Source organism: Miniopterus natalensis, chromosome 2 (assembly GCF_054644295.1).
Source record: "Miniopterus natalensis isolate mMinNat1 chromosome 2, mMinNat1.hap1, whole genome shotgun sequence".
Classification (NCBI taxonomy): Eukaryota; Metazoa; Chordata; class Mammalia; order Chiroptera; family Miniopteridae; genus Miniopterus; species Miniopterus natalensis.
The window spans coordinates 164,539,328-164,561,509 of record NC_142082.1 but is presented as its reverse complement, the minus strand read 5'-3'; the positions used below and the strand labels follow the sequence as shown (position 1 = coordinate 164,561,509).

The 22,182-nt window shown below is 42.0% G+C and overlaps 1 protein-coding gene across 1 annotated transcript in view; it reads left to right on the top strand.

Moving 5' to 3' along the window:
- Positions 1 to 20,094, top strand: part of BORCS5 (BLOC-1 related complex subunit 5) — a 64,694-nt gene extending 44,600 nt beyond the window's left edge. Inside the window, exon 4 of the mRNA XM_016197459.2 lies at positions 19,417 to 20,094. Within this exon, the coding sequence (XP_016052945.1) occupies positions 19,417 to 19,647 (231 nt within the window). The 3' untranslated portion in view covers positions 19,648 to 20,094. The remainder of the gene's footprint in view (positions 1 to 19,416) is intronic.
- Positions 20,095 to 22,182: the final 2,088 nt, after the last annotated feature.

The following is a 22,182-nucleotide window of genomic DNA, read 5'->3' as shown; positions in this document are numbered from 1 at the left end:
TGGGGTTCACGTTGAGTCATCAGGAGTTACCCAGGATTGCTGGAAAAGCTGGAACAGTATTCACAGTACTGCGCAGCACCTCCGTAGTTCTCCTGGGGTGGAAGGAGTGAGCACTGTTTCAGGGCTTTCCTTGGTGACTTGTCATCTCTGTTGGAAAGTGCTGGCAAACCCCTGAAACACACATCCATCTGTACTCAATTCAAACCTAAGGGTTGAAATTAGTCATTTCCAAATGAGTAAAGCTGAGGATGTAGTTTTGATCAAACTCCAACTCTCTTGATATTATTCCAGATGTTTCCTGGAAATTTGGTTGCCAGAGTGAGGAAGTAACATAATGCTATATGTGTTCAGAAGTAAGGGAACTTAATAAGCATGGAGAATATGTATTAGTGGAAGTGTGGAACCCGGATCACCCAGAGGCCTATAAAGTTACAGGGCTTGGGATCACTTAAGTTCGGGTCAAAGGGAAACATGACTATAACTGTGTCTGATTCAGATAAAAGGAAATCAAGGACTTAGCTAAGCTTTCCTGTTGCTAAGTTTGGTTGATGCTCTTGAATGACAAGTTTATGTTTATAAATGTGTGTATGAGAGAGAAGTGGAAGATAGAGGGGGTCTTCCTTCACAGCCAGGGGATCTTGTAATGTATGCGGACCACTAGTTTCCTTAATGGCTGCAGGGTGGCCCCTCAGTTGGCCAGCTCAGTCTGAGCAGCTATTGTAGATTTACTTGGTGTGAGGTCCTTTAGGGGTTACAGAGAAATGCGACATAGTCCTTGCTCATTGAGAGCTGTCTAGCTGAGGGAACGAAGAGACACAGACTGTAATATAGAAGATAAGGCACTGTCATAATAAAGGAAAGGAGAGTGAAAGATAAGGAGAGTGCTCGATTATGGAGTATGGTTGAAGTTCTCTAAGAGTTAAAGATCAGGCTCCTGGAGCAGGTGAGGTTTCAGCTAGGTCTTAACCAGGATTCAGGAAACAAATGGAAAGAAAGAGCAGAGCATTGCTGGAGGGAGGAACAGCTTGACAGCCTTAGAAGAAAATTAACTTTGGGGCTTCAGGGGACTGTAAAGAAACTAAACTTGGTCCAAGAAATCTTCTCTACATTAAGAACCACAGAACGTTGGAGTTGGAAGGACCTTAGAGACCAGTGCGGTCATTATTTAGATGCAGAAATCGAAGCCTTGTAGAGAAAGTGAGCAGTTTATCCAGGGTCACAGAGTGAGAGAGCTGCCAAAGTTACGGAATTAAAAGTGGATGAAGATTGAGGGAGGGTGGTTTTTGTTAGTTTCTTTGTTTTTTGGCAGGTGGTATGCTTGAACGTGCTTACAGATTTCGGGAGAAGAGATGGAAGAGGTCAAAGATGAAGGGTAAGGGGGATTCAGAGAGCAAGACCCCTGTGGGGACAAGAGAGGGCAGGATTAGAGCCATGGGCTACTTATTTTGAGAGAAAAGGAAGGATGTGGGTAAGCTTATAAAAAGAGGCTACCTGGCACAGATCATCACACCTGCAGAGGCTATGTTTTCTCTCTGAGGAGGAGGGGAGGTCATTTGTTGGGAGTGACACTGGGGAGTAGTATAGCTGTGAGCCCTGGGAGTCCCTGAAGGCTCCGCTGAGCGAGGAAAGCCCCACCTTGTATTTGTGGGTGATTTAGCATTGTGGCCCAGAGTGCAGACTCCAGAGCCTCATTGTCTGGGTTCAAGTCCTGGCACTGCCTCTAACTAGCTCTGTGATCTTGGCCAAGTTACTTAATCCTTCTGAGCCTCGGTTCCCTCTCCTGTTAAATGGGGATAAGAATAGTATCGACCTCAGTAAGGTTTTTGTGAGGTTGAACAAGTTTCTCTGTGTTAAGTGCCTAGGACCATGTCTGCCATATAGTAAACACTGGAGTGTTAGCTCTTATTGTTTCAAATATAAATAAATGACTAAAAGAGAAAAGCCTAACCTTATTGCCTTGAATTGGCCTATATGAAATTTCTTGTTACCAGCAGCAGCCTAAATAGTGGCTCATTTGAAGCAGTTCACTCAGTACCCAAGTGTGATACAGAACTAAATAAGGAGCCCAATCTGGTTTCCTTCAAACCCTGAGTGATTCCTTTCATGCCACGAATATGCGATTTGGGGAATTTTTGTAGTGAATTTAACTGTTTACTGTGCTTTGTGAGTAGGAAATGGTGCCTAGGGAACACGGGTCTCTAGAAACGTGAGACTGGATGACCGTGAATGATTAGTCCTTGGCTTCTAGGCTGTGGATGTATCACTTACCATTTCAGTGATTTTCTGTGACAGCTCCTCATTTCTACTTAAGGATTCAGGTTGACAGGCAGACAGTTTCAGTTTGAGGTCACATCTGTCATTGAAATGTGGGCTAAATGAAAGGTAAAGAAGCATGTGTCTTCCTAATGTGCTTTTCCCCAGGGGTGGGGAGGGGAAGGTGGTGGGAAGGCTGGTGGCAAGTCCACAGCCCCAGGAAGACATAGGTGAGCCATTTGGAGCAGTTCTTGTCACTGACCTAGATGGTGTTTCTGCCTCACTCTAGCAACTATCAATGTGTAAATAAATTAGAATACCTTTTAACTAAGATAAAGCCACTAGGTTTGTTTTGTTACAGTTTTTATGTGCATGCTTAAAGGTCTTGAAACTAAATTCATGATGTGATTCCAGTAGCCTCGGTGTCTTTCATTCTTAGGTGCGTTGATAAGCAGGCTACTTTAGCATAAACTGATGTGATGCATTGAAGGGAAGGTTCAGGTGAACAGGTAAGAAAGAGTTACAGCCCTTGGAAAGCCACGATTACATAGTATTATAAAGAGACCCTAAAGTTTCTCTCATTTAGTTCTTTCATTGCACAAATAAAGAAGCCAAGGTCTTTGGAGTTTATTTGTGACTTGCCCAATGTTTTTCTCTTAGCTAATGATTAAGATGGTATTAGATGAGTCTCCCGGATTCCAGTGCTCTTTTCTGCTTTACCATACTACTTATGTCTACTTCTCTGGGATCTTTCATTTTTAGTCATTCCTGTTCATGCAGTAAACATTCAACTTGTGTTTGAAGGGGTCTGTACACAGAGGCAGGCAGGAATTCTTTCTGTTGACAGTACTGTAATATTTAAGACCTAGCTGGCACCATTTTCCAAGTTTTTGACCTGATTTCCTGTACCATGTTTCCTCCCATGAGACTGGGGGAGAGATTGATCAAGGTTAAATCCAGCACTCACAGTGTTGCAGAGAATCAGTGTCTGAATTGGCATCAGCATCCACTCCGATCTCCCAGTAAAAGCCTGGTTCTTGTGAACCATTGGTTAGATGAGCCTATTCTTTTTTTTTTTTTTTTTTAATTCCCACCTGAGGATGTTTTTATTGATTTTTAGAGAGAGAGGAAGGAAGAGGGAAGAGAGAGAGAGAGAGAGAAAAACACCGATTGGTTGCCCCCAGTATGCACCCCAACTGGGTGAGGCTGTTCGGGGCACAGGATGACGCTCCAACCACCTGAGCCACACCCACCAGGGCCAGGTTGTTGCTCTTAGCCTACCACCTTGAATTGTGAGTCTCCTTTAAATGACAACATTGTTAGATTCTTATTGCTGCTTTTAAACGTGTCCTGGCATTGGTTGCTGCTTGTTTGACTCAGATTATAAAATGGACTAGGAGTGTTTAATTAAAACCACAAATTTTGATAAGAGCATTGAGATGTTGGGCTTTTTTTTGCTGAAATACTGAGGGCAAGGCGTTTCAAGAAAGTTCGGTGTTCCCTTTCTATCTTACATGTGACTCTGGTGTAAATTTCATGTTGAGACCTTACCATTACAGTGTCCCCCCTTCTTGTCCTTTGGGCAACCTTTCTTCTCAGTAGGAAATACAACTGGTGCCTCGAGTGGCAGGAAGTAGAGATGGGGGATTGGGCTGCTTCTGGTTTGTCTGGCTGTAAGGTCTGCACACACTACTTCCTTCGGCCTGGCCCCACACTTCCTTCACACCAGCACTGCCCTGCCAAAAGGCAGAGATCCTGGACAAGGGCCCACTCAGGTTTATTACTAGCCTTTTGGAATCGTAGGCTTGTGTTTTTTGGCGAGGCCTGAGCAAAACCTAGTTATTTGACTGCTCCGAGATTTTACTCCATTTAGATTCTGGATGCTGACACATGAGTATGTGTGAACAGCAGCCCCATTTCCCCCCAGTTTGTCTGCCCTAGACGTGCCCCGGGACAGCTGGTGCTGCCAGCTTTCCTGGTACTGGCCACAGGTGCCAGGTACAGGAACCCCTGCTCCGGTCCCTCCCCCAGCTCATTTCCAGTCTGCCGCAGTGGGCAGCGTGAGAAGCTCCATGCAGCTGCCTCTCTTGTGAGGAATGGCAGAGCAACTAGTACCCGTAAGCCAGCTAGTAAGCAGTATTAAGGGCACGTGGGTTATAGAACCAGAAGCAGGGCTGGGGAAAGATACTCCCTGTCCTATATCTCTTTCAATGAAGCAAAACAAGGAATTTTAGCAAACTTGAGCATTGCCGCAATGCTGAGAACAATGCCTGGCACATAGTAACATTTAATAAATGTTTGTTGAATGAACAAGTTAACATATTCTTCCATGATTTCAGTATAAGCTTTCTCATTCTATTAGAGAAAGTAAAGGCTATGAGAGTTGTTTTAGGGAGGGTAGGCTAGACCGCATCTATAAGTAGGCTCAAAGATGTATGAGGCTCAAATACAGCAGAAGTTTCTTTCTTGCTCGTGTTGAAGGTAGATGCTTCTGGTTACTAGGTGACTGTCCTCAACTGAGCTCAGGGATTCCTCCCATCTGTGTTCTGCCATATATACCCAAAGACCACATTGCTGATAGCATCCAGTTGTTGGAAGGGGAAAGAGAGTGGAATAGCACAGATGGGAGGTTCTTAGGGGCCAAACCTGTAAGTGTTATACATCACTTTGGCTAGAACTCAGTCACATGGCTAACGACAAAGGAGGCTGGGAGATATAGTCTATATGTGTGTCCAGAGTTAGGCTATATTTTGAGTATCTTTGTTATATTTGAGCTTACATTCCTAAAATGCATCTATAGCCCAGCGTTGGGATTAAGAATAGCTGGTGCAGGGTCCCATGGTAAGTTTCACTTGGTTTAGGTCCTCTCATCAATGAAAACCAAGTGATATTAAGGAAACCCTTACGCTTTTAACCTTAAGTGAAAAAACCATGACATAGCATTATAATTTTTGGCTCACTCAGATAAGAATAGGCCTTTGAGAACCTTGTTTGCATGTGCCTTGACCTGCCTATGTCATTGGTGAACCCATTCAGTGCTGTGCCAAGCTCTGTTCTAGGTGTGAGGATGTGTCATTGAACAAAACGGATCCTTTCCTCATACACCTTCCATTTCACTGGGAAACAGGCAATAAACAAGGTAAAAAGGTAAAATAAGTAGCATGTGAGATGAGTGCTGAGGGTAAAAGTGTAAAGCAAGAAAGGGGATTTGAAATGTCAATGGGGTGCAAATTTTAGGTAGAGTGGGCTGGGAAGGCCTTACGAGAAAGGAACTTTCACTATAAAGAGCAAGCCCGGAGACTCTTCCTCAAAACTCTGTCTCTACCTAAAATCTTTCAAATCTTGGACCAGTGACAGTCATGGTACCCAAGATTCTATGCATTATTTACAATCTAGTTATTCTCATACTTATCTGCATATTCTGGACTGGAGACTTATTTGCTCTCTCTGTTGTTAATTGGAAGGACACTTGCAGATTGATACTCTTTTAAAAAAAAATCTCTAGTTCTTTCAGGTTCCAAGGGTTTCTCTAGGATGTGTTCCTAGAGCTTGAGGCAAGAGTTAACTTTTTTCTGCCCATATTGACAGGATAGATTTTAATATTATAAGACTTCACATGTACTCCACAGTTCTTATTCTACACGTGATCAGGGAGCTTGTCACTCGTCTAAGGTTATACTAGAATGGTTTCATGCAGAAAGTTAGGTGACAGCTGGTGTGCAGCCCAGAGCAAATGGGTTAATGAATGTGCACGTACTCTGCAGGACTAGGAGCTATGTGAATGAGAGGATTGTTTTAGGGAGTAAAAGTCATTTATTTTAAATGCAGCAAGACCAAGGAGGAGGTGATGTTAACCTGTAGAAGTATTCGTGGCACAATTAAGTGTAGATTCGGCAATGATTTCTTCCTCTGTCTTAAGGTACCTTAGCGATTCTCTCCTTCACCCTTGCTGAGACCAGCGTTTCTGTGACCAGTCACTCTCCTGACTTTCCATCTTGTCATGATCATAGTTGTAGTCTCCAGAATCCACTAAAGTCAGACTGCTCCCTGGTCTCCACTTCTGCCCCATGCCTTCTACTGTGCTCCCTCCTGCTAGACTCTGCTCATCTCTGCCTGATGAGTCCTGTGCTCCCATCGGTCTTGCCAGCAGCCTACCTATAAATCATTCCTGGTTCCCCTTGGTCAGAAGGGGTCTCCTGCCTCATTTCTCCCCCAGTGCTCAGGAAGTGTTTGCTGGATGAGTTTGTGTAGTGATGATGAGCTGTCACCTCAGCTCTGTGCTTGGCTGAGGATAGGAGCCTCTGGACTCTAGAGACCAGGCTCTCGCATGTCAGGAGAGGTCATCTGGCATAGTGTTGAGGGCGCAGACTCTGGCGTCAACTGAGATACAGGATACCAAAATAGTATCTTAGTGTCATTGTCATCATCATCATCTTCTCCTCACAGGAGGTGCCACCTGTTTGTTTTTTAGCATAAGTTAGAGGATTTCAGCTGTAAAATATTTACCTCCTCACCACCTGCAAGGCCTGTTCTCTCCTCCGAGTCAGAAAAGGGGTTGTGTTCATGGATAGTTGGATGCCTAAATAAGGGACTTGTAGAGCAAATAATTAACCCAGTTTTACGTTGTGTAATCACCTCAGCTCAGGTTTTAAACTATTGAATGTGTCACTTAGGTCATACAAACTTTTTTATTTCCCTGTGATCCTGGCATTAGGAAGGGGAGTCCAGGTCACTGACGTGGCTCCCAGGTTTTCTTCATCGCCCACCCTCTCCATCTGCCAACGTGGCTTCTCCGCTCCTCTCTTAAGGAAGCAGTAGTAGTAGCAGCAGCAGTAATAACACAGCCGTCATTTTTCACGTTTACTACGCGTCAGGCCTGGAATAGGCACTTTGCATGCATTATCATCTGTGTGTGACAGATAAAGAAACCGAGGCTCAGAGGCCTGAAAGGTAAACCATTCAAGGTGACACAGTTGTTAAATAGTGGAGCTGGGACTCAAACCCAGATCTAAAACCCGCATTTGAAACTCCAGATGCTTTCTACGGTTCTTTTGTCTTTCTCTTCATTTCTTTATGCAAGGATTTTTACTTCTAGCTTCTGTCCATGTCTGTACCTAATGCTAACTTCCCCTGACTCAGTGTCCCTTTTATCATATTTCCTTTATGTTTTTATATTTCAAAAGCAATCCTTAGGGGACACTTTAAAAAGCCCTGAAGACCCTACATTTATAGCTTAAAATGCCAGCTCTCCCTACTCTGAGGCTAACTTTTCTACACTCCCCATCGATTGCTTTCTTGAGAAAGGATCTCCGAGGACTAGGCAGTCATGAAGGTGGACCGAGAGGGGCACAGTCAGGGAAGCCAGAGAGCGGGCTTTGACGAGAGGCTCTTACCTCCCCAGTCCCACTCCAGAAGGAATGCAGAGAGAGGAGGGCTTTAATTAGAGAGAAAGCAGAACAGCGACTTCTCAGGAGGCAAGCGATCTAAGGTGTCTGTGTGCCCTGGACTAACGTCTTCATAGAGTCCAGGGAAAGCCCTCTCAAGGCAGAGGGCGGAGTGGGCTTTGTGTCCTCAAGCTTTCCCTTTATGCTGATCTTTTTTCTTTCCCAGATTTGATGCCTTTCGTGTCCCTTGCCAGCCCTTTTCCCGGTGTGTGTGTGTGTGTGTGGGGGGGGGGGGTGTCTGCCCAACTAACATATTTAGCTTTGGGACCTGCTTAAAGGTTTTCAGGTTTCTTGCCTACCTTCCCGCCTGGCCCGTAACTGCTGAGGGTAAGAAGGCCTCAGGGGAAGTTGGGCAAGTCATAAAATAACAATTGGAACAAAGTGATGCAATTCAAATTCCTGAGGTCCTGGTCTCTCTCAATTCTCTTGAAGACCCAAATAAAATTTGTTCCTTTGCAGAGACATTTAAATACATTGTTTGAACAAAGGAAACAGGGTCACTTCAAAATGTCCACTATGTGGTAATCCATGCCATTCAGCCCTGGTGTAATTAATGAAAACACTGGCGACAGTCTGCCCATTGTTTGCCATTGAGCAACAGGAAATGGCAGACTAATAAGGAGCTGGGGAAGGCTTATGTCATTCCAGAGGAAGCAGAAACTGCACACAGCTTAAACTGATAGCTCCTAGTTGCAGATCTAGGTCCACCTGAGCAGGTTCTGTTCCTAATGGGTATGGAGATGTTTGTTTTGACCTTGTTATTTGATTTTGACATTACTTTGCGGTAGATTTTTTGTTATCCTTATGGCCAGAAATGGTGTACTGAAAAACTGTTTTAGGTCACAGTTTTAGTTCACACACAGTTATAATTCATCTGACAAGGTGGAACTAACTGTGGAAAAGGAAATGGCACTGGCAGACTTAGTTGCTTGGGACAGCTGGCAGTAATGTCATGTAGTGGCCCTTGGACGCAGGAGATGTGGAGTCCAGGCCTGGCTCTGGCAGCACTGGCTGTGTAGACTTAGGCAAATTGCTTACCCACTCTGGAGTCGTCTAGTAAAGTGAGGGGGATGGGATCAAATGTTCTCTCAGGACCCTTGTGGCTCTAAAATTCTATGTTCTAAGCCCCCTCGGTGAAGTCGAGGATTGCGAAATGCTTGTACAAGCAAAATGTCAGAGTACAGAGTGTGCTGCAAACAGACTTTGCCAGTGAAAATGTCATTCAAGTTAATCTGCTGACAAATAGTTTTTCCCTTTGGTCTCCTCTCAGGTTTTGTGTTTATAAATGTACATGTTATGTCTAATACTTCGTTATTAAAAAATAAATACTAGTGGTTAAATTAAAAACAAAAGTATTCTTTCACTGCACTTGAAAACTAAAAATTGCCATTTAAATTCATCTGTTAAAGATTTTGAAAATGTATTGAACACATTGCTCAACATGGTATGTATTTCAGTGAAATGAATTGACATTTGAATTAATGAGCTCTGTAGAAAAGATAGGCGAAGATTCGGTGGAGAAGCCTGGGTTTAAATTCTGATTTCACTGCTAGTACTAGCTGTGTTACCCTGGGCACATTCTGTGACCTCTGAGTCCCAATTTCTCATCTCTACTAAGAGACTGATATTTTCCTTATAGGACTGTTGTAAGGAATAAAGATAGTATCAGTATAATACAGAGTACAATGCCCGACATTTCACAGATAATTAATAGTAATTGTAACTGCTATACATTATTTTATTACATTAATTAAAATAAGTAGGGAATTACCGACTACTGTATACTGTGTTCTACCTACTGTCATCCTAATATGATGTACATAGATTGCTAAAAGACACAGTCCCCCTAGTATGGATTTTAGTTTTTGTTTTTGAGACCATGTGAATTAAGATTTGCCAGAGAAGAGTTTCTCTTCTTGTCTGATTTATAGATCAAAGGCGTGATATGAGAATAAATGGCAAGAGTTTACTCTTACAAGCTGTTACTGTAAACTACTGTCTTCAGAAACAGGGTAACTTCAACATGTACATTATGTGGTAATTGGTGACATTTGGCCTGTGATGTAATTAATGAAAACATCTGACCATTGTTTGTCGATTGTGTAAGAGAGAGGCACCCCAGAGAACATTCTCACAGAGGACTCCCAATTCCTCTGTAGGAATGGTGATCTGGAGGAGGGACAGATAGCCAGAACACACATATTTGATTGGGAAAAGTTTGTGTTGCAGCCTAGCATACCCTAACTTTTATCATCTGTCTGAATCCCCAGTAGAGGTCAAGTGAAGGTATGGTGGGGATAGATGGTGGAGGGTGGGCTAGCACGTGCCAAATTTATGATTGGAGGCAAGGAACATTCCACTCTCTGAAGTAGAGGTAGCTAATAATATGAGTCAAAGACAAAATCAGGAGGTAGCTGATGTATGAAAGCTAGAGCGACTAAGCCCAAGCACCAGGTTCATAGAGTGGAAGAAGGATCTTGAGAAGAAGGCACCTCCTATCAAGTGAGATTAAAAATGTGGCCATTATGGGGTCAGTTTAAGAAGAAGCAAAGAAGGTTCCAAGAGATTGCTAAGAACTCAGTCTTGAGGTACCTCTCATCTTTCTATAGTGTACAGTTCAGTGGTTCTTAGTAGTCACACAGTTGTGCAACTAACACCACTAATTCCAGAACATTTTCATCACCCCAAAAAGAAGCCATGTATAAATTAGCTGTCACTCCCCATCTCCTGTCCTCCTATCCCCTGGCCACAACTAATCTCTTGTCTATGTCAATGGATTACCTATTCTGTCATTTCATATAAATGGAATCGTATGTGGCCATTTGTGTTTGGCTTCTTTCACTTAGCATGATGTTATCAAGGCTCATCCATGTTGTAGCCTTGCATTTATTGCAAGTGTTGTCAGTTACATTCCTTATTATGGTTGAATAATATTCCATTGTATGAATATACCACATTTTATTTATCCATTCATCAGTTGATGGATGTTTGGGTTATTTCCATTTTGGAGTTATTATGAATGATGTTTTCATGAACATTTCTGTACAAATTTTTGTGTGAATATATGTTTCAGTTCTTTTGGGTATATACTTAGGAGTGAAATTGCTGGGTCATATGGAAACTATGTTTAGTTTCTGGAGAAATTGCCAAACTGTTTTCCAAAGCACTGCACCACTTTACATTCCCTTTAGCAGTGCGTGAGTGTTCTAATTTCTCCACATCCTCACTAACACTTGTTATTGTCTGTCTTTTTATTTTAGCCATCCTAGTGAGTGTGAAGGAGTATCTGCTTGTGTTTTAGACTTTCCTTTCCCTAATGACTAATGATGTTGAACATCGTTTCATCCACTTATTTGCTATTTGTAGATCTTCTTTGGAGAAATGAGCTATATTTGCAACACCAGACTTTGCCCTTTGGACAGTACTAATTTACATAGTTATACTAACTGCTTTCTAACCAGGAGCATTGGTAGTTCTGAGATTCAGAACATGTGAAAGGGTGAAGCTTTATGTAAAAATACTGAAGCATTTTTCTTTGAATGTGGTCATATAATCTGAGAATTTCTTAGTTTCATTTTAGCATTATGAAAAACAAATCTCTAAGCATATTTGACCATTCAGTGGAATTTGTTATAATATAAACTTTCATTTTTATAGCTCTGTTCTATTTCTAGACCACTCTTGTATATATCCTCTCAGTTACAATCTTCATAACACTACTGTGAGACAGGAAGGACAGGTGACAGGTACTGTATTATTATTACCACTTTAAAAGTACAAACTGATACTCAGTTTGTGATTTGTCACACAATTAGTAGGATTTAAATCCAAGTCTTCCGTCTTCTTTTTAAACTTTATTTTTATTGTTGATACTATTTCAGATGTCTCTATACCCCCCCATCTGCTTACCTCTACTCAACCTCCTCCCCCCCTCCCTCTGGCCAATGCCACACTGTGTATGGGTTATGCATATATATTCTTCAGCTAATTCCTTCACGTTCTTTTACCTAGTTTCCCACTGCCAGCTGTCAGTCTGTTCCATGTATCCATGCCTCTGTTTCTATTAGCCTTCTGTCTTTTTGTGGTAATGAATTATTAGCCATGTCAAGGATTTAGGGTAGGGGTGAGCCTACATTGCTAAAAATCAGTAATAGATCCACCTCCAAATAGACATTTGAAGCATGGCCAAGTCCCTACAGATTGTTACTGATCTCAGAATTTATTATTTGAATTGCTATAAAACAGGATGAATTGTCATTTTTTCCTTTTAGCCCCCTTAGCTAGAAAAATCTTACAATAAAAGAAAATAATTGTCTATCACTGTATATTTATTATATTTTGGAGCACAGAGGATGCCTGTGTAAGGGAGGAACAAAGCTGGACTGGATTCAGAATGTGAGAAGTGGGACAGGCCCCCCTTGGTTAGCTGGCCTTGGCCCATCATGGCCTCCTCCTCCCCATCTCCATATTCCTAAATTGACCTCCTTGGGAAACAGGAGTTTAAGTGTAGAATGAGTACAGAGAAAGTGAACCATCTACTGAGATCAAATAAAAATGGACCCCGAGGCTTAAGTTAACTGAGAGACATCACATTAAAAGCTGAACATTACTTTTAAAGGATGGAAAGGTAACTTTTTGACGTAGTCTCCTGAAGTCCTCAAGAGTCTTTTTTGTTTTTAACATTTCTTGTAAATGTAAGTAACTTAGGGATAGGGAAAGCAACGGTCTGTTGATTATATAGACTTGAATTTTGTTGACTGTGGAACACAGTTTGCCTGCTCGTTTTTCTTTTGACCCATAAAAAAGTTATTACACTTGTTTTTGGCCATCTTGTACAATATCTATATGAGGCTCCTATTTATTGTTGTGTCATGCCTCTTTTTGAACTTAAAGCCATAGGCCCTTGTAATATGAATCACTACCTTGAAAAGATTACCTTTACTTTGAAAAGGAAATCACATTAAGCACTTAGACATCTTCCACAGGATGACCCACTTGTCCCAAACCAGCATCAAAGCTTACTTTGTCAGGAAATTTTATGCAACAGAAGTTTTTAAGCTGTGTACTCTCATTGGAGAAGATAGTTACTAAAACTCTTCTGCTTTCAGAATATTTTTTGGGGGAAAAATACATGCACGTACACTTAAATATTTTTATTTTACCATGTTGGGTAACATCAAACAGTGGGAGTACTCACTCATTGTCATGGCTGACCGTAAAAAGCACAAGGGAGGACCCGTAGGCAAATAATGATTTCAGTTATTATGTAGTGTGAAGTGTTCCTCTCAGGAAACTTTGGGATGAGTAATGTGACTCTGTTGTAAGATTTTCAGTAGCAGAAATTTAGGACAAAAATAAAACTTGTCAGCAGAAACACAATGTTAAACTGTCATCTGAGTGACTGTGAAAGCCTTGAAGACAGTCAGTGTAACAGAGATGAGTCATAACAATAAGCTCCCCACCTTTACAACAAAGGTATATTTCGTCTATTTGGGTACCTCAAAGTGCCAAAAAAGATCTTTTTTCTGTCCTTGTTTATTAAATTTCTTACCTTGCTTTTCCATTCTTCATGTAAAAGAGGTTTTTAGACATAGTTTCTGTTTCAGTTTATATGAATTTTATTATTTATGGAGCTCTGTTTTTCTGGGGGCTCTTTTAGGTGTTTTGTACATGTTATTAGTCCTCACATCTACCCTGTGAGGTAGGTACTATTATTATCCCCAGTTTAACCGTGAAGAAGCTGAGGCTCAAAGAAGTAACTGATTCAAGGTCACAGGTAATAAATCATATGCAAAATTATCTTTATTGTTGAAAGAATTACAGATGTCCCCTTGTTTTCCCCATTGACTCCTTCTACCCTGCCCCCACCCCCCGCCCCAGGGCTTCACCATGTCTGTGTCCATGGATTATGCCAATATTTTGACCCAGTTCTGTCTGACACTACTCTCTTCATCTGCAAGCTATATATACTTGGTCATGAAGCTGGAATGGTTACTTAGCCTCACATCAGTTCTTTATTTTGTTGCTTCTGTAGAAGTCCTCTCCTCTTCTGCAAGAAGCCCATTCCTTTCTGAGTGACTGAGTCACTCAGCTTGAGCTCAGCAATGTCTTCAGTATCTAAACAAGTCACTCCCAGAGTCAGCATGATCACTTTACACCTGAGGTAAAAGCTCTGGCTAAACCTTGGAATGTGAACCAGTGAGAACTTAAGCCAGTGGGTTTGAAAGCAGTGGAGTCCCATTCTGCCACTCCAGCTCAGTCAAGGTGAGAGCTTCCACGAACCAGACCCCTCAGTGTGTCAGGATAGCCACTTTTCATTTGACAGCAGTAAGTATCCAGAGACTAAGGATTGGATTCAGGATGATCTTGGTCATGAGTTGGAAGCCTCTAGAATCCTCAGAGTGGTGTAAGAACAGAATTTTTTTCCATTCCACACTGTATCAGGCTTCAGCAAGGGCGTTCTATTCAGATGATGTCTGGTTAACATCTGGCTACTCTTTTTTTCCTGATTTGTAGTTCAATTTACTTAACAGTGCCCTTGGATACACTCATCAAGCATGTTTCACTCATACCTCCTTGGAACCTTTGTCCCAAGAGGGCCAGATCCCCCTATGGGTGATGGCCTTTGAGACTTTCCCCTGTGCTCCCCCTCATTTCGAGTGGCTCTGCATTGGCCCCTCCCCCTACTTTTCTTTTTAATAAACTGAGTTGATATTCAGCTGGTCCGTTGGAGGCTCATCTTCCCGTAAGGGATCTTGATCCTCTTTTTTTAAAGATCTTAAAAGCTGATGTTTTTCCTTAGAAATTCAATTAATGTTTTAGTGACGGAGGCTCCAGGGTGGTTCTCTTGAAAGGATCCCAAACTTGGATTTTTTCTTAATATTGCATTCATTGTACATTCTGGATATGTCTATTATCACATATATATATATTATGAATATTTTCTCATAGAATGTGGCTTGTCTTATCTTTTTCTTAATGGTGTCTTTCAAATAGAACTTTAGAGTTTTGATGAAGATCAATTTAATGATTTTTTTCTTTTATGGTTAATGCTTGAACCTAAGAAAGTCTTACCTCAGGTAGCAATGGTTTTTCTCCATTGTTTCTTTCTAGAGGTTTTATAGTTTTAGCTTCTATGTTTAGGTCTGTGATCCATTTCATGTTCATTTTTGTGTATGGGGTGAGGTGTAGGGGACCCAGGTTTATTTTTTTCCTGTATAGATATCTGTTTATTCTAGCACTAATAGTTGAAAAGTTTCTTTTCTCCATAGAATTACCTTGGAACCTTTGTAAAAAAACAAAAATCAATTGATGACATATGTTTAAATCTATTTCTACACTCTGTTTAGTTTCATTGATCTATATGTCTGTCTCTGTGCCAATACTACACTATTCTGATTACTGTAGCTTTATAGTAAGTCTTGAAATCAAGTACTATAAATCTTCAAACTACTTTCTTTTTCAAAATTCTTTTGGCCAGTCTTTGTGCTTAGAATCAGCTTAATCAAATACCTACAAAAATGCTTTCTAGAATTTTGATTCAGATCGCAAATGAATCAATAAATTAATTTGGGAAGAATTGACATCTTAATGGTATTGAGTCTTCCAATTCATGAACATGGTATATTTCTCCATTTTTTGAGATCGCCTTTAATTTTCCACAGCAGGGTTTTGCAATATTAGTATACAGGTCTTTGTTGTGTTGAATTTTCCCCTAAGTATTTTGTGTTGTTGATACAATTCTAAATAGTATTTTTTTATTCCATTGTTCAGGTGTTCATTGCCAGTATATAGAAATACAGTTGATTTTTGTATCCTGACCATGTATCTTGAAACCTTGCAAAATTCACTTGTTAGTTATTATTAGTTTTTTGTAGATTCCTTAAGATTTTCTAAATACACTATCACATCATCTGTAGATAAGGGCCCTTTTATTTATCCTCTCCACTTCCTATGCTTTTTATTTCCTTTTGTTGATTTATTGCACTGGCTGGGACTTCTAGTACCATGTTGAACAGAAGTGATGAGAGTGAACATCCTTGCCTTGTTCCTGATCTTAGGAATACAAGTGTCTTTCACCACTGACTGTGATGTTAGCTGTAGGTTTTCCATAGATGCCCTTTATCGAGTGAGAACTGTTGTTCTTCCGTTTCTAGTTTGCTGAAAGTATTCATAATTGAATTTGTTGAATCCTTTTTTTGCATCTATTGAAATGATTATATGATTTTTAACCTTTATTCTGTTGAAATGGCAAATTACTTTGATTTTCAGATGCTAAAAAAGCATGCATCCTTGAGATAAACCTCACTTGGTTAGGATGTGTTACCCTTTTGTATATTGGATTTGATTTGCTAATATTTAGGATCCATATCCAGCAGTAGACTGACCAGGTGGGCAAATAGTCTGCACCATCCATATAGGGTATTTGGAACAAGTTTGAGCACATTCTACAGAGATCTAATATTTTAATGAAGCCCCCAGATATACCCAGAAATAATCTCACTTCCTTTTTCATCTGTCCTTTGGAATGTACTGCCACAAAAGACAATATATGAATATGTAGGACAGGGTTTGAAGTATGAGTTTGAGAGTAAATATTTGGTTCCTTGATGGCAGGTACTTTATCTCATTCATTTCTACCAGTAAAAGATTAAATTCAACTGCTATTACAGAGACCTGAAATTACAATGGCTTATACAGAATGGAAGTTCCTTCTTCTTTCCCATGCCTGGTACTGCTCTCAGCCACAAAAGTCCTCATGGACCCAGACTTCTCTAGCTTACTGCCCTGCCAAACCAGTGATGTGACCTTAGTAATTCTTGTGGCCTAAGGGGGCTGTATCCACATTCTAGCAACAGCAGAATGAAGGAGGAGAGGAAGAGGAGGAGGGAGAGCAAAGGGAGAGTGCCAGCTAACAGCTGCCACGGGCGACTTCCACATCCACATCCACTAACTAGAACCTAGTCACCACAAAGCAAGGGTTTTAAGGCAAGAGCTGTGGAGAATAAACAGTCACTCTCTGTATTGGAAAATCTTTTTTTTTTTTTTTAACATTTAAATGGTGTTTCTGGAAGTTCCTAAAACAAAGCTATTCACAACATTTCTCTTTCTGGGCCTGGGTTTCCTGGAATAGTAAAGTTATGTTAACAAAGACAGTGGAAAAGTAAAGTCATATTAATGTACACAGTAAGCTGTGTGGGTGTGAAAAGTTTTGGTTCTCAGTATCTATAGCCCTATGAGCTTGCATGGTGCACCCTATAGTACTCAACACACGTTTGTTGACCATGTATATTATATTTATGCTTCTAGAATTTTTGTGCCAAAAATAGAAATAGGAAAGGTGAATAAGTTCTAGATTGCTAAAACGGTAAGATCCAGAACTGCATTAGATACTGACTTTACTGCCTAAAGTTGTGTTGGATGTTCTAGAATAAGTGTGCACTGGGGTTCATTGACCATACAGAGACTGAGATAGGGATTAGGGATCAGGAACAGTGTTGCCTCAGAGAGCAAAGGACATGAGAAATAGATGTCACCAATTTTATTACACTCTTGCAGGTATTAAAGTCTTACTTGCACCAAATTGAGACTTTCTTGCAGCAATCAGAAAGGATGGGGAAATATTTAAGAGACAATGACTTTTCCATCGTGTACTTTGATGTTCTTTAATGCCAAGCCATGTACCAACTAGAATCTCATGTACCACTAATGGTACACTCTGTTGCTTAGGAAATACATGTAAATGGAAAATGCTGAACTGAGGAGATCTGGGTTCTAGTCTTGGTTCTGTCGCTCTGAGACCTTGGAGATGACTCAACCTTAAGTTACCTCTTCTGTGGCTTTTCTTTTCTTTCATGGACTGTTATGCAATTGGCTCTTGAAAGACATACTATAAGGATGTATGAACAGCATGCTTGAATGATGTATTCTTACCTAAGCATGAAACATTACGTGGCTTTGAACAAAAACTCTGTCTACATTAAACATGGGCCCCAGCTGGGTGCGGCAATGCGTAGGGAAGTGTATGCCACCGAATACCTTGCTAAGATGGTTGTAACAACTGATCAGGTATAAATCAGGGAATGGGTTGATTACCAAGGACCTTAGACTTAGACATGTTAAGTTAGAGCCTTAGAGGCCATTTCAGATAAACTCAGGTCCCTGTCTAGCCTGGTAGAGTTGGGGGTTGGGGGATGGGAATGCCCCTGCCAAGAGAAAGGTGATAACCTAAGAGGGTTCTGAATTCTGGAGCAGGCTGTTCCATGAGCCGTGCTGGTTCTTATGAGGATTGCATCTGGCTCCCACATCTCCCTCTGCCTCTCAGAGGCCGGGTGTTTCTAGGTGCTGGACTGAATTGACCCCCTGGAAAGGCCTGGTGGTTGACTGTTATGAATGCAATAATTTACCAGCTCACTACCTCGGAAGTGCCGAGCGACTGAACAGGGTTGCAGAAAACCCTCTGAAAGTATAAACTGTTTCCACATTATTTGGAGTTTCATACTGAGATTTTTTTCTCCCCGCACCCCCTCCCACTAGCTGTCTTTTTGTCCCCTAGGCATTTATTCCAGAACGAGGGGGGCAGAACCAACCCAAAACTCAAGCACCAAGTTCTAATGCCTCCCTCCTCACCTTCCCTCTGTCCACACAGACACAGTATAGAGAACCACACAGAAAAGAGAACCAGTTTTTCTCTTTTCCTAGGGTTAGCTTTGGTCTCTTCTGTGTTAGTTTTGTTTGTTTTGATCACACCATTTTCAGAGGCTCGGTGGTAGCATGGTGAGTGCCAGCACTTCGCATGATTCTGGGTTAGGAAGGGGCATGCTCCTGGGATAGATGGGAAGAGGGCAGAAGGGGCATTTGCACTTTGGGATAGCAGTGTGAGTCTTGGGAATTTGTTTCTGCACTGGTCAGGGGAGGAAACAGGAAGGGAGTGGATGTGGGGTCTACTCACAGGAGGGGGTACAGGCATCCAACATGCTGGAGGTTCCCTCCCCCTATTTTACCCAGATAGTAGGTTCCAAAGAACTTCACCAGGGGAAAAACAGAGATCACAGAAGAGAAGTCCAGAGCCTGAAGTTTGTTCAAATGAGGGAGAGGGTCTATGAAGCAGTCCTCACAGTTTGCCTTACAGGGTATGGACTTGAGCCGTGGTTGGCATTTCGGTCCTGGCAGGGAGAGCCACTTCTTTCCTGTGGTTTTGCCCACCTGCAGCCATTCAGGGGAATTAAGAACGCGGTTTAAAGCACCTGTGCCACCCCAAGTCCTGTGCTGGGTGTGTTTGCACGTGTTGTTTCATCTTCACAGCAACCTGGCAGCTCCTGAATTTGTTGGGGTTTTTTGCAGATGAAGCCCTTGAGATAGAAAACATAATTATTATCAACCTTAGTGGCAGAGCCAGATTCAAACCTGGTCTGTCTGATTTCTGAGCCCAGGATTCATTCATGTAGAGAGGTCGAGATAGAATCCTAGGATATCAACAAGGTATAAATGGCTCGCATTCTCAGAACACAGAGCCAGACCGTCATCTCTCAGTCTCCCTCTAATGATGGTTCTGGGGCTGTGGCTGATAAAGTTTTGTCAGGAGGGTTTTTTAATTCCCCAGTGCTTCCCCGAAGGCGAGCTGGCTTCCACCTGACCCGTGGGACTCTGTGCTGATCACCTGACGCTCCTGAGAGGACTTGAACTCGATTAATGCATTTCCTTTCCTCTCCTTCCACAGATGGATCTTTCTGTAGAAACTCTCTTTAGCTTCATGCAGGAGCGCCAGAAAAGGTATGCCAAATATGCAGAGCAGATCCAGAAAGTCAATGAAATGTCCGCCATCCTCCGCCGCATACAGATGGGCATCGACCAGACCGTGCCCCTGCTGGAGCGGCTCAACAGCATGCTGCCTGAGGGCGAGCGGCTGGAGCCCTTCAGCATGAAGCCCGACCGCGAGCTCAAGCTGTAAGTCTCCCCTCCTGCGGGGCCAGTGTTCCCCGGCACCGCCAGTACCCTGAGGACATTCGGAACCCAAGTCAGATGGTGTGGCCAGGGCTCGAAGCTGGTTGAAGGTGATGTGAAGCAGCCCCACTGCCTGAACATCTTACTCTGCCCTACCTCCGCCTTTCCTTGATGCAGTTCCCTTTGCAAAGTGAACCAAACGAATTCTCAGTGATACCTGAAGTTGGAACGGTTTTATTAGGAATTCTTTACAGAACTCTGCATTGGAAATTATTTTTATTTTTAGATTTTTTTTTTAAATTGAGTGTATATATTATCTAGTCTGGCTTGTGGAGTGAAAATATGGAGAGAAGGGAGAAATATTTTAAGGAGCTCTGTGTTCTTGATGCCTCCCTGAAATTTTGCTCAAGGCTCTGGGTTATGGGTTGTAAACATAAAGAACTAATTTAACCCAGGTCTGTGTGTTGTCTGTTCCTACCGTTTCCATCCTAGCAGGCCTTTCTCTGGGCACCCTCTCCTGCCCCGGTGAAACACTGGTGGTGTTATGGGCCAGGTTATGGTGTTGCTCATGTGTCGTCATCAGAAACTGGCGACTCCCTTTCTACACCCTCATCGGCTCATCTCCCACTGACGACTGGCTTCCTGATGCATAGTTCAGTTTCCCTTTATTACATCAACCCTGGCAGGACTCCTGTTTTTCAGGCAGGTTTCAGGCAGCATTTGTTTCACTCGGCTGGTTGTGGCTCGGCATTGATGGGACACCAGATAGCACTCACCCAGCAGGCGTTCATGGTGCCGGGAGGCAGAAACAGCCACAGCCTCCCTGCCCTTCTTTTCTGAGGACAGTAAACTCAAAATGTTGCTGAATTTCTCTGGGAGTTAGTTTAGGAAATGAAGTAATTTGGGTAACCATAGAGGTACTTAGTGCAGTACTTTGCATATCGTAAATGTTCTAATGGACGAAAAGACAGAATAAGCAAAGAAATGGGATGTAGGAACAGACCCTTGTGGGGAAATTGAGACTGAGAGCTGGGGAGGAAGGGAAGCCCCTGGGGCCAGGATGTCATGCAGGTCTCAACGGGCTCCCTTTACTCCTCCAAACCTCAGAGGGGTTTCTTCGATGTCAGAAACAGCCTTTGGTATATTTATAAGATTAAAATAGATCTCACTTAGCATATCTCAGGTAAACTTTATCTACTTCTTGGAGTTTTAAATTTTTAAAGTCTTGGATTTTTATCAGATACTATCTTGCAAGGTTCTTAAAACCCAGAATAAAATGTAGGACATAAACAGCATGAAACAGTATGCAGAGAAAGATCAGCAGAGTAGAATATAGTACAGAATGGACTGTGTTCTGGACTGTATTCTGAATGACAGAGAAACATGAACATTCTAAGCTAAATGGGGAAAAAAATTTTTTTTAATTCAGACATAGGGAAAAAACAACAGCGTGTAGGATTTTCTAAGGACAAAAATAATATCAAGATTGTTCATTCCCTCTGAGCTGGAAAGACAAGTTGGAAACCAGAGCCCAGGGAACAGGCCAAGGTCATATCTACCTTTTCGCCAGGTCAGCCCAGCTCCCATTTCTGCCTTCTTGGGCCCTGGTGCCTTTGCTTCCCCATTGGTGAGGTGAGGTGGGGTGAAGACATGGGGCCTGTGGAGATAAAGGGTCTGAGGGAGCCATGGAGGAATTGGAGGCAATGAGCTGGGAGTGGGAGCTGTGCTTTTAACCTTTGCTGGGCCACACTGGTGAAAGAAGTTTGTCTTTATAACACCTTTTGATGGTCAGGATTTTAGTGGGGCTGCAAACCATTTCCTGAGCAATTCACTAGAGAGGTCAAATCAAGAAAGATGTTCTGGCTCGGCTGGTGTAGCAAGGTGGCTGAGCACTGACCTATGATTCAGCCATTCGATTCCTGGTCAGGGCACATGCCCGGGTTGCGGGCTCGATCCCCAGCTGGGGTGTACAGGAGGAAGCCGATCAATGACTCTCTCTCATCATTGATGTTTCTACCTCTTGCTCCCTCTGTTCCTCTCTGAAATCAATAAAAATATATCTTTTTTAAAAAGATGTTCTGTAACTTAGAAACCTGTTGAATAGCTAAGGTTATTCCAGGAAATGTCATGGAGAAGACGACAACATTGACTAAATAACATATCTTCCCCCCATTGATGTGTAGCACCCCTTCTTTCATGTATTAAATTTCCATATGATTGAGGATCTAGTTCTGGACTATATCCTAATCCAATGATCTTTCCCTTTGTACTGTTTCATGCTGTTTTTTATATTGTTTTAATACTGTAATTTCACAATACATTTTAATATCTAATACGGCTATACTAGATTCCACCTACTCTCATTACTGTTTCTTTTCTTCATTTTTTAAATCTTCAAACTGGCAGAAAAGTGGGGAAAAAATAATACAAGGAATACTCACATTCCCTTTACCTAACAGTAAGTGACTGTCATTGTCTCTCTGAGTTCCTGGAGAAACAGAATCCAGCTCTGAACACAAGGACATGCTTGTAGCTGTCAAAG